General features: G+C 38.2%; 1 protein-coding gene and 1 non-coding gene across 2 annotated transcripts in view; one reads left to right on the top strand and one right to left on the bottom strand.

Annotated features, from left to right (window-relative positions):
- The window catches only part of LOC116849002, a 95,319-nt gene that overhangs the window by 65,967 nt on the left and 15,628 nt on the right, over window positions 1-13,724 (bottom strand). Inside the window, exons 2-3 of the mRNA XM_032825717.1 lie at window positions 10,252-10,678; window positions 2,213-2,358 (exon numbers count right to left, since the gene is read on the bottom strand). Of these exons, the coding sequence (XP_032681608.1) occupies window positions 2,213-2,357 (145 nt within the window). The 5' untranslated portion in view covers window position 2,358; window positions 10,252-10,678. The remainder of the gene's footprint in view (window positions 1-2,212; window positions 2,359-10,251; window positions 10,679-13,724) is intronic.
- On the top strand, window positions 1,710-1,781 carry Trnae-uuc. The gene has a single exon. It is a non-coding gene; the product is annotated as a tRNA-Glu (tRNA).

Genomic DNA, 13,724 nt, shown 5'->3' with positions numbered 1-13,724 from the left:
AGAGAGAGAGAGAGAGAGAGAGAGAGAGAGAGAGAGAGAGAGAGAGAGAGAGAGAGAGCGAGCGAGCGAGCGAGCGAGCGAGCGAGCGAGCGAGCGAGCGAGCGAGCGAATATAATAATTTTAATATAATTCGCAATAGATTAATATACAGCAAAAATTTAAAACTTTTAATGATTGACTCTTCAGTGTGTCTCTTAACTAAAAAAATCATATATTTTCGTATATTCAAATATTTATATTTATCATATATAATATCTATCATATCATATATTTTCGTATATTCAAATAATTATGCTTTTTGACAAATTGAGATATATAATATTTTTTCTGAAAAGTTCAAGTATTGATAAGAAAATGTTAGAGTGTTAGTTTCTTTAATTTATTTCCAAAAAAATTACAAATTTTTATTTTTTAAACTCACGTTTTCATCGTGTGTCTTTTTATAATCGTAATAAAATGAAATACTTAAGTGAGTATCTGCGATTATTTCTGTACACAATTGTAATTTAAAGACTTGAAAAAGTATATTTATTATTTTTTATAGATTTTTATTTACACTTTTATGAGGTGTAAATAAGCGAGGACTAGGACAAATTTCTGTGTGCCAATTAAAGTGCTCAAAACATGTGTGTCATGTAATGGCTAATACATATCGATTACAAAAATAATAAACTCGATGGAGGTTCGTGATGTCATAAATTCTGGAATTAATAATAATAGCAATAACCATTAATAATATTTCAACATTAAATTTTGATACAATCTTTAGATTGATGAAGGTATAATGATAAAATCGCAATTTATCACAAATCTATATATTGTTTGGCAATTATCAGCAAACTTTTGATATAACGAAAGCAATTGAATGTGAAATTTTGATAGAATAAATTCAATGAAAGAATCTATCTCATTATCAGTCATCGAAATTTCAATTTATCATACCTTACTTTATACATTTTTTCTTTATTTTATTGGTTTTCCCTTTCAATTGAGCTGAGTAGCAATCATGATAAAGTTTCGATTTCACACAGTACCGGTAGTCGTGTCCGAAACGTGTTAAGCCCGGCTGCACATAGCGGAAGTTTGCGGCGGAACTCGACCAATATTTTCTGAAAAGCCTCCGGGATTTGCGGACGGATCATCTTTCGGGTGTTTTATGTTCGTGAGAGTAGAAAAGAACCGCGTAAGTCCCGTATGGTAGATATTTCCTGATATAAAAGAGGAGCGCGAGTAGAGCGACGAGAAGCGCGATGATTTGTTGCTCTTGCATTTGTTGTTTTATTACATTTCTATTTATTGCTTTATTACAATTACACATGCCGCTTTTTTGTTAAATATATGTCAATAATAATCAATATTATCGTTATCGACATAACAATTAACTAAATTACTTGGAGGCTTTGCACGAAAATAGATTATGAATTGGTGGATAGTTGTTATTTTAAGCAATTATAATCCCATATTACACTAAACCCATTTGATAATTGTTTAATGTTGTCCTTAATTACATATAGCTTCTTCATTTAATTAAATGTTGATAACACTAACAGTTGTCTTTATCATATTTCATGTATATTTTAGAAGCTAAAATTAATGTTACAATATGAAATTATATAATGAAACATGTACGTATATATTCATTGTAAATGCAAAGTAGAACTATTGTCGCGTCACTCAGCTGCCAGCAGTTTAGCCAGCCAGTCATGAGATCCGGTATGGTCTAGTGGCTAGGATACCTGGCTTTCACCCAGGAGGCTCGGGTTCGATTCCCGGTACCGGAATATTTTTTTTTTAACGATAAATTCTTTTTTTATATTTTTTTCATATTTATTATATTACCATCATTCAATAGTAATTAATAATAATCGCAAAGCGCGATTAATATAATTAATATTAATTCAGCTCATATTTGAACTAACGATTGTAAACCGGACGGGATGTATCTCTTCATTGCTTTCGAGAATCTGATAACGCTAAATAAAACTACATTTATTCGTACGTATAACGTTATGTTATAAATATTAGTTAGTGATTTAATTAGCAACATTGTCTTCTTTTGTGGCTCTTTATCTGCGTTTCCGCAAATTATGAAATTATGCGTAAATATTCTATTAATTATAATTGTAAACGCTGAAAACTTATGGCTTAAGATACACAATAAAATATCAGCATGTTGCATATAAAGTTTTGAAATCTTAAGTTTATAACTTACTTGAAAGAAAAAGGTCCTGGAGGGCCTGGGCAGCCTGGCAGAGGAGAGCCCAAGTTTCTGCAGCAGCGAGTCCTGTGCCTCGCAAAGCAAGGACATCCCCTGCCACTACCGCGAGTCCTGGACCCCCGGTCCCGTCCGTCGGCATTCTGCGAACAAAAAGATGTTTCTGCATAATCCTTCATTAATTACTCACTAATTAAAAATTTAATCGTTAAAATTTTTACGCGTCTATCAAGAGACGTCTCGCGCGAAGTAATTTTCTTTCTTAACACTAAAATATCAAATGATCATTTTTTACCATTTTTATTTTTTAAATTAATATCCTGTTTTTCGTGTAAAAGACAGAGGATTTTGAGATGTTCTGACTTTTCATCAAATACTTGATTTCCCGTCAATTTTATGATACAGCATTCAGTTCAATCTTGTCTTTTATACGAGAAACAAGAAGTCAAAAAAAAAAATGATTAAAAATGACTGTTCGGTGTTTCTATGCGCGAAGTTGAAACGACAAGTTTGCGTGATAATATGATGTAACAGAGGTATCGATGGGATGTTGGATAGGAATTTTGAGACCGTACGGGGACGATGTTTTACGTCGCCTTACAGGATGAACACGCGCAGGATTAGAGAAACGACACGGAGGCAACGCGTTCCCGTTAGCCTGTCGCGAATAAACAAATGCAAACAACCCGAAGCGCGCATATTGAAGGTATCGGGCTTGTTGCTTGCTCAGTCCCGTTTATATTAGCCCCTTTGTTCGGCATGTCGCCGTGATGTGGCGTGTACTAGCGAGCTGGGAACTATTTTGTAAAGGTTACTCGGGTTCCTTCATTTTCTTGACGACGTCATATGTTGCGCGAACGGGTACGAGCGCGCGAGGGCTTTTTTTTACTCGTGTCTAAAGCTATATTTATTGCACGTTGTATAAGCGTTATTTCTGTCGCAGCAATATGCGAAAGCTTTACCTTCTCTGATTATTGTAGCTCGACTGAATTGCGTTTTTGATCGTATCAATCTGCTTTTTTATAATTGTTTGGATAAAAACATTTTGTTTTTTTTTATACAACCTTTTGTAAAAGTTTTTAATTAAGGTTTTTGTTAGGTTTTTTATAGAGAATTTTTGTTAGATACAATTTACTTATCTTTGTATTTGGCGTATTTTTTATCTTTGTAATCAATCTGTATTCCGAAAAAATACCGAATATATTTCGCATGTGTATTTTTTTGGACTTTATTTTGTGTGGCGTTCTTTTCCTATATGAGTTTCTTGAGTATTATCTGGGGAAAAAAAATTATCGCGCGTTGCCGCAATTGCCGGTCTATTTCTCTGAATTTTATTTCTCTGGAATTGTTTTCCCACGTTGGCAGAGGATAAGCGAGCAAGATCAAGATGCGCGCAGCTTTGTATAGCGTCAAATCTCAAACTACAGCGGATTTATTTTTAATCAAACACGCGCGCGACATTGCGGTCCTCGTTCGCTCATGTTCGTATGTAAATCTGGCATTCGCGAATCTCGACGTCATGTGCACATTCCGAGGAATAATCAACAGATATACCGTCGTCAGAGAAAACAATAGGTGTCAACCCCGTTTTCAGCAGCGTTCTCCTCCGCGACTGCTCTTTCAAGCAAAGTAACGCGGGCTATCGTTATCTGCCCCTCGTTGTTCTCGCTGATTTCTCTGGTCAACTATACCGAGAGAAAAAAACATCTCAAAATTAGTAAATATTTATTCGGTGAGCTTACTAACAGTGTATGTGTACATAAATCTAAATTCACTTATTTAAATAGAATAAATAACCGCTTTCATGAAAAATTAAGGTTCTTAGAAGTCTAAAGATTTTAATTCTCCGCGAATCAGGTGAATAAAAGTCATGTCCTGAACCATGTGAAGTTTATTTTACTCTGAACCTTATCCATGTACAAATATATCATTTGAATAAAAATGGTATTTTGAAATGGTATTTCATCGTTTTGTAATAAGAATAGATCTATATTTTGAAAAAATACGTATATTTTGCAAATACATATATTTGCAAAACGTTTTATATTGGTATAAATAAATATGCTGTTAGTGTGCCTATCAAAGAAATATTTATTATTTTTTAGATATTTTTTCTTTCAATGTACGTTACAGATCTCTGCAAGCTTTCGTGTAATGCGCGTGTGTATTCAAGAGTAATGAAATTCAAATTAATTAAAGAATTAAAATAGTTGACGTTAAAATTAACTAGCTATCGAATCGTTATACTTTTCAGTCACGAATTTTGCGCGAAAATGAGAGGATTTACGGTTGTATATTATCGTTAGCGCGCAAGCAAATCTCTGATTTCTTTCGAATCTTTTTCAAAGATAGGGATTGTCTCTTGTTTGAAGACCGTCGTATTCCCAATAAGATAAACGTTTACGTGTTATGTCGAGAAGTCCAATAGACGGCGAGCACGCGCGTGCAAGTTTCAGATTATCGGGTTTCCCGCGAAACTAGATTCCAGATAGTCCCGAGTCGATATTCTGTCTCGTGGGCGCATTTCGGTCTTCTGCACTTTCTCGATTCTCGCGGGCACTTCTAACTTAGTCAGCTGCGATTGTCCTCTCTATTATGCGGCGATCATGGCCGCGAGATTTCCACCTGAACGAAAACGCTTTTCTTCATTTTCTGGGCGTACAGCTGCCGCAACTTCGCGACGTCGCGCGCGGGATCTTGATATCGAACTTCACGAACGAAGGCTAACCGGTTAATAATGAGATTAATTGAAGCCGCAGACTGTTGAAGGCGCGCGCATGCTATCAACTGCTAATGAGTTGTATTATTTCGTGGCGCGAAAATACATCTTCGAGGTGACAAACTTCTCCAGGCTGTCCGACGCAAAGTGTCCCCTATCATTTTGCAAACGATCGCGTAAAATAACGAGTTATTAATTAAAGAAAATTGGTAGACGTCACGCAGCAGATGAGCTGTGATAGCGACGCCCGCCGTCGTGTGTTTGTAGATTAGGTCAAGCTGCATGAAGAAGCCCTCTATTATTTTGCAATTAACCACGTAGAATCTTCAGTTATTAATTAAAGGACAATGGTGCATTTTCGCGCGTGATCATCCGCCAATCTTCGTTAATTACGATAACTCGAAAACCCACGTGGTTATTTGCAAAATGATACAGAACTTTTTTGTTCAGTTTGATTTAATGAAGCACACGACTACAGGCGTCTCTATCACAGATACGTGCATGTATATGTATACAAGGCATGGGATACTTCATGTTAAACACTATCTATATAAAAGGAAACGAATAGAGCTTCCAATAGCCGTGATCGTCTAGTGGTTATAAAAGGAAAAGAACTTTTATTATATAAAAAATTACGAATAAAGAAAAATTATTCTTATTTCTGTATCTATATTTTTCATGTGTTTGTTTTTATACTATTTATCTATTTATTTTTTTGTTTTTTCTTATTTATTCAATTTATATTTATTTCTTTCTTTATATATTTATCCTTATTTTCCTCATTTTTTGTCTATATTTCTTCGGCTGGTTGTATATTTATCCATTCCTCTTTTATTCTAGTTTATATATTATTCCTCTTTTATTTACATATTTATATATTATGTCTTATTATTGTATTGTACATACGATCTCTTATTCTGTCCTCGCGCTACGCACGAAAATACTGTGTGACAACACTATGTGACTAAAGAGTTAAATGAAAATGCTATTATCCATCGATTCGAGAAAAAATATATTATCCTATTATCTTGCTTCCCGATCGCGCCATTACCAAGCAGGACTGCATAAAATTTCTCGCACAACTGCAGTTCGTTCGCGCGACTTTAATTGCGTAATCAACTCTGTGGCACGAGCGCTGTCAGTTTATGGCATGCTCGACATTATTTGATCAGGCGTGATCGCTCGTTCCACTGACATATATGACGAGATTATCACCGGCTGAAATTTTGATCGCGTTTCCCATTCGGCGTGCGCACTCCGCGCGCGTGTTATTTACAAGCGATTAAGGAGATGCCATACGTGGAAACTTTACTGACATAATACTGACCTCTTTCTGCAAAGTTTACGTCGTATTGTTTGCACAGAATTACAAATGCTTTCACACAATGTGCAAAAATTTGTTGGAACATTGCTTAATACGTGACGCGAAAATGATAAAAAATTCAAAATTGAAATTCCGACAAAATACTTCTCTGATACAAAAACTCTGCAACTTGTTTCTGTGTTATTAATTAGAGAAGAATTTAGCGAACGATCACGCATGATTGTCTACCAATCTTTTCTGATTAATAACTCAAAAATAATATCTAAAAAATCTACGCAGTTATACGCAAAATAGTAGAGACATTTTGTGTTCAGTTCGATCTAATATATATATATATATATATATATATATATATATATATATATAAACTAGTCTATTTTTTCACCTATTGTAAAACGCCTTGCATAAGATCTTACAGGGAATTTTATACAGGGTGTAGGATGTTTGTATATCATGCGTTTTGGTCGTGATCTTGTTAGCTCAAGAAATACAGTGAAGCATTGTCAGAGAAATTAATTGATTTGTTCACACATTCTTCATTGCGAATCTCTCTCATATTTTCTTACTACAAAGATGTCCCAGATTCTCTTCCGCAATTTTCGTGGGAAGATAGAACGGATTGAGATGATCATAAAAGCCCAAAAATTATACCGTTTTACGACATTTGCAATAATATTCGAGATATTAATTAAAGAATGTTGCTGAATTATTATGCGCGATATGGTAGATGAGCTCTAATGGCAATTTCGTGTGTATTAGATCTAACTGAACAAAAAAGTCTTTTATCATTTTGCAAATAATCACGCAAATTTTTAGTTATTAGTGAAAGAAAATCGTTGCATGATTGTACGCGATAATGCATAAATCTTCTTCAATTAATATCTAAAAATCTATGTAGTCTACTATTTGCAAAATGGTAGAGGACTTTTTTTTCCAATTTGATCTAATATGTAAGTATACAACGGTAAAAGGCGCCTCTATAGTTCATTTACCATATCCCGCATGATCATTCACCAATTTCTTTCTTCTTTAATTAATATCTTGAGATTTTCGAATATCGCCAAACGGTATAGGACTTTTATGATCACTTCAATCCATTCTATGTATCCACGAATGTTTTGAAGATGAATATGGGACACCCTGTATACAAGAAATACTAAAAAAGGAAAATAGTATGATCGTGTCTATTTGATGTGTCGTTTCAACGTCTCCACGTTATCGATATTTTTGGAGTTTATTATCCACTTTGGCATCTCCTTAACGAACTTGCAAGTTTATCTTGTAATCCTGGATGCAACTTTCTTCGATGATTAAGCCGACGCGGCTTATTGTGATGCGATGCAACGTTGCGATATATGAAGTGATAAACATTATAATTAACCTTGCGCGCCAGACAATCCGTCTCTCAATTGTAATCTGTCCAGTTTGACAACTGCTGCTATGGCGCATCTATCGTGTATCATCGTTCCATTGTTTCCAGTCAATGAACCGTCGTTGTGCGCAATATATTGGCTCGCGCGATGATGGATATATGCATTTCGTGCATCCTGGAGTTCAAAGGGTTGCATTGTGACAACGGGATTTATCGCAGATATTGCCGTTTATTTCGCGCTGTACTCTTTGCGACATTAGCGACATTTTTGCTTTCATAAATCATGCGTAATTGTCAGGTGCTTATTTGCTGTATCGTAACCGATTATTATGTCATTTTGATGATTTATTTTCTCGTTATTCTTTAATTTAGTTTCCTCGCGTTTCTTTCCGTTCTTATTTCGTTCTGCACTTGCCGAAGAGTTACGGTGTCATCCAATTTCCAGAGTTTCGACCTTTATTAATATCACCGTTTACTTTTCCGCGCGATGTGTATCAAGCTCGATTTTTCCCGGCGACGAGTGCAAGGAAACTTCGCGGAAATATTAATTTTCCGCGACAGATATCCCGTCCGCGCGGGACGACGGTTTTCCGCGGAGTTGGTGGGCAATGAAGGAGAACGTCGGCAGTAATTAAAGAGCCAATTCGGATAGCGACGAAATCTTCGTTGTTGCCCAACGTCCAACAAGCGCGCGCAGTCGGCGGTGATGATGAAGACTCATTAACGTTAACTTTAAATTGGGAAATGCGTTATATAAGACGCATCTCTTTCTCATTTGTTCGTTACATTTTTACTGACGTGTAGATTTATCGTTATGTTTCTTAATTTTTTCGTATAATTCAGTTAAGGAGATTGTAAGGATTATAGTAGCGCATCAAGGAGTCTATAAATTTACTATATATTGAACAAAATTATGTTTCTACATTTATTTCGTTATCTAAGTAATAAATATTCATTTGAGACAGAGTTGAGATAGATATATGCAGAATATTTAAAAAAATGTTAACACTTATGTGGGGAATTTGCTTAGAAAAATGTTAAACTTACACTTATATGTGTTAAACTTAATACTTAACCAAACGTAACACTTATATGTAAATGTTACCCTCAATGTTTGTATGTAACATGCATAAAAAGTGTCAACTTTAATTTCAAATGTCTCAACTCTTGAATGGTCAATCTTTTTCTAATTCCACGACCGTTGGATAATATTTAAATTTTGTGTAATGCAAATTTCAATGAATTCTTAACAGACTCATTTTATCTTACAATCTCCTTAAGTCGATCTTCTCAATTTCATCAAGTTTAAAGTCAAGTTTAGAATCAAATGTCAATCATGTCGTAATACTCGTTTTTCACGATGGTGTTTAATTTAAAATTAAACCATTTGGCCAACTACTTTACGTAATATAATTTAATTCAAAATTATAAAATTCGATACATGTGATATAATTTAAACAATAATTTAAAAATTATAATTATATTTGAAATATTTTACGTGATAATTTTATTCATGATATCTGATCTTCTTCTGTATGGACATTTATTATTATTAATATCTTACATGTATTAAATTACAATTTTAATCGAGCGCCGTTTCAGTCGCACTCGCGACTTATTTTATACCACTTCTGGGACCTTTCCACCTATTAGGTCGTTCTCGGAGCACAATGGACAAACACGTGCAGCCATTCATGCCGCAACTCGGTCACCTTTTATGCGATGCCCGAAGCAGAACAGCATTCAGTTTGAATTATGCAATATCCGAAATCGCGCACGGTACGGAGTGCAATTCGAGTGTGCTTTTGACAGGCTCTGATACTTCACGCAAGCCCCCTCCCCCCTCTCCCGCCCCCTAACGGTCATTTTCAGGTTAATCAGACGCGCATCGGATATTCCATTTGTCGTAAAAGTTCTCGTCTCTCAGCGTTATTGATGCTCGTTTATTACCGTATGCTGTTTCCAAATCGCTAGATCGTGCATTTTTCCGTTACTGTTGTCGTCGCGATGGGAGAACATTTGCGGGCGACAGATAGAAATGCGCATATGATAATATGATAGCGAATTAACACTCGCTCGCGTATTACGAGCGATCGCGGCGGACAGGTCGTTTAATTAGAGGACAATCAGTTAACGCCGCGGTGGGAGAATGGGAGAAGGGAGAGGCAGAGAGGGACAGGAGGGAGGGCGGAAGCCGTCCTGATTCCGCGCAATTTAATCAAGACGTGAATCAAATTGTACCGCGCGCGCGGAAATGCGCGGTAAGTTCTCTGGCAATTGCAATCAAATAAACATTGTGCCTGCGCGATTTTTTGCAGGACTGGTAACATCCGGCGGAACGATTTAATCGAGATGGCTGTCGCGAGAGAGAGAGAAAGAGAGATAGAAAATTACCTCAAGTTCTCGTCGCGTTCGCGCCGAATAATGCCGGCTGCGGGAGCTATTTTTGCGAAGAGAGAGAGAGAGCGCGTTCGGTTTATCGACTATTCATGAATCAAAGAGCGCCAGCCCTTGGCCGATATCGCGGACGTATACGCCGTGGAACACACCTCTCTCGCATAATCAGCTTCCCCGTGTTGTGATCGCGCGGGTCTCTCGCGCGCTGCTTGCTGTATACCCACCTTACACATTGTCGATCGGTGCGTCATAGCGCGGCGGCGTTCGCGCCGTGATGATCTCGTGCGGCGCGAAGGTATGCGCCCGAGTACCCGGCAGGTAGTACACGAGGCAGGAGACCCCGACGAGGAACAGGAAAAACAGGAACACGAGGTCGAACATCAGCAGGGAGTTCAAGGTCATCAGCTGCATCGTGCGCGTGCAACTTGCCTCACCATTACACGCGTACACACCTACGCACCGATCTGTCCACCACTTCTTTTCCCTTCTCTCTCTCTCTCTCTCTGTCTCCTCCTCACTCTCTCACTCTCTATCTATTTATCTGTCTGTGTAGCTCTGTCTCTTTCTCTCTCCTTATACCATTACACCAGACTACTCGATGTCTTCTCCTTCACTCCGGCGGGACTTTTCACGAGCTTCCACGTTGTGTAACTTCGATAGAAGCGATCTCTCAGAGCGTGCAAACGTAGCGATCGGCGAATTTCAGAGGCATTATTTCTAGACTACCAACATCCTTTTTCAATATTGGTTACTAACACCCGTCATTTTGACGGGCATTCCTCAATTATTCAGAACCTTTCTATCGAGCAACAGGGAATCAATAAGGAAAGAAAATAGTAAATATAAGTTTAGAGAGAAAGTTTAGAGAGAAATATAAGTAATTAGAGAGAAAATGTGAGAATATGTTATCAAAAATCCGCAATAATAGGGAAATCTAAAGAGAATGCAGGAGATAGTTTCTGTACACACATCCCCGTCCAAAAGGCGAGTATTAGTAGTCTAGAGTTATTCGCGAAAACATAACACGATAAGATCCGTTTTCACGTTATCACGGCGTTTCGACGTCAATGAGAACGCGTTGTACGCGCATTTTCGCAAAATTTGCGTTGGTTACGCGGCGAGTTTGCGCGATCATGAATCGCGCGGGGGCACCGGTACTGTGTTTCCGATTCGATTTGAGTCTCGTCGTCTCGTTGTCGGCACTCGTGCCGCTAAAGCGCTCGACGCAACAACGCTTTCCACGTAATGGCGTTTTTCATATACAGAGCGCAATCAACAGATAATTATCTGGCCGATTCGATTATAATCGAGAGCATACACCGGTGTGTGGAGGTATAGCGCGGGGACGAAAATAACAGGCAACGCTTTTTTCCTCGCGGCTCTCCTGTTTTCATTACAACACGGATAGAATTCGAATTTTTGTTGGGACCAATTCGCGCCAGTTACGCGGCCGTTGACGGCAAGAGTGTCGCGGCGGCCGCGATAATTGGATTTCCCACGAATTATTAGCGAAAGTTATCGAAGCCAGCCGCGCTGGAGTCGGTGAGGTAACGCGTATCCCATTAGGGGGAGGGGGAAGTGGGAATGCGCGCATCCGATATCGGCGATTACGGATAGTACTTTCGCGCCGAAATGAACGCGCGGAATAATTAGCTCCATTGTCGATTCCATTTATTCACGTGCGTTCCGACGTTCGAATTGATACGCGCGTCGTCCCGATGGTATTACCATTGATTCCTTTGATTCATGCAGAATCCGCGCGTGCGATCGGCTTTATTCTATCGCGCGAGCGTCGCGCGACGCCTCGAGCGATCACACAAGCGCTCGACGATAATTCACCTAATAATGGAAGTGCGCGCGAGCAGCTGCGAAATTCGTTGGATCTGCAAGCTGCTTTACGGAGGGAAAAACGAGAGATTACCTTTGCAAATCGATCAGGTGGAATCGCATTTTACCGCGAGAGTGTACGGACTTGCCGAGTTGAAATTTTTCAAACCTGCTTTGGATCCCTGGGCTTTCTAACGCCTACATATTCCGAAAGATCAGTATATATGTAGTACATATGGAAGCTGTGAAATCCTATTTAGCGTCTCTAAATGGTGGAAAATGCCACTTGTAAGTTCTAAAGAGACCTCTCAGTGAAGCCAGTAGGTTAAATGGGATCAAAAGAGATTGGTGAGAGACTTCAGAGTATCAAAGTAGGCGATAAATGGAACATTGAGGTCGAAAGTAGGATCAGAATTTCTCCTCTATAGTTTTTCCCGTTTTTTCCCGATGATATTCACGGTTACATGGCTAATCTCGATTGACAACTCGGTCTACTTCCGCCGAAGGATCACCGATTTTGCGTTTGACAAATGTGCCTCTTTGACGGTATATCCCTCTCCCATCGATCGGAACGCGATGCTCTTCTGTACGCGATACGCAAGCTCTATCTCGAAGTAATTGCAGCTGCGACCCCTCGGAAAATACACCAAGCCAAAGCAACGCTCGAGGGTGCTCATGTACCCGGCAGAGACGAAGAAATCGGCGGTCGGATCTTTCCTGGCGCGATAACCACGAGCCATTGATTGCAGTACCGTCTCAAATGGCAAGGAGAGAAGAGTATTTTAAAGTGCAGACCGATCGATCAGTTGCATCTAGGGCTTAGGACATGTTCAGCGCATCGAGGATCCTTCTGTTCGAAGACGATCGATTATATTCAATGAGATATATTACGCGACGGCGATTGTAGAGCGCACAGCTGTGGAATTGAAGCGATGTTGAGCGATTGTGCGGAGAAATTGATCGATGTAAAATCTCCGAGACACAATGATTACGTACAATTATACAGAAATGACAATTATTATCACCTCGAATGTCTGCGTTATATCGGACAATATAGGAAAATAGTGCCTACGAAAGTTTTATATAATTATATACAAGGAGTTTGGCAATTAATGACACACTCGTTGTATGCATATAGAATCTTTACCAGTTCGCAAAAAGCTATGTGAAATTTTGAATTATTAATTAAGGAAAATTGATGAATAATCGCACATGTTATACGGTAGATAAGCTGTGATGGTGACATCTGCTGTCGTGTGCTTGTACATTAGGTCGAACTGGACAAAAAGTCCTCTCCCATTTTGCAAATGTCTATATAAATTTTTAGCTATTAATTGAAGAAGATTAGTGCATTATTATCGCGTACAATCATACACTAATTTTCTTTAATTAATGATTAAAAATTTTTAACTGGCTGTTTGCGAACTGGTAGAGGAATTTTGTGTTCAGTTTGATAGATTCTGTCTGCACACAACGAGTGTGTCATTAATTGCCAGACTCCTTGTATATAATTATATAAAACTTTCATTAAATAATTGTGACAAAATGAGAGTTTCGAAGATTATTCTAGGACACCCTGTATATGTATGTGGGTTATACGCACATACAATTTTATGTAATCATATTTCATTTTGCTCAGGTACGTAAGATATGTCGCCTATTTTTTGTCACAGACGAAAAAAACTTTCAGTTTGGGTAACCTTATAGGAAGGAGAAACTCGCTGACGAGAAATAATATCCTCGTTACTGCGACCGAAAACATTCGTCTGAACATTCAGCTGCATTAAAACTCGTCTCTGAGATAACAAAGAGAGAGAGAGAGAGAGAGAGAGAGAGAGAGAGAGAGAGAGAGAGAGAGAGAGAGAGAGAG

The sequence above is a fragment of the Odontomachus brunneus genome, unplaced genomic scaffold, assembly GCF_010583005.1.
Source record: "Odontomachus brunneus isolate Ranch 3 - 2012 unplaced genomic scaffold, Obru_v1 Obru_scaffold_103, whole genome shotgun sequence".
NCBI classification, from domain to species: domain Eukaryota; kingdom Metazoa; phylum Arthropoda; class Insecta; order Hymenoptera; family Formicidae; genus Odontomachus; species Odontomachus brunneus.
This window is presented reverse-complemented; position numbering and strand designations above follow the sequence as displayed.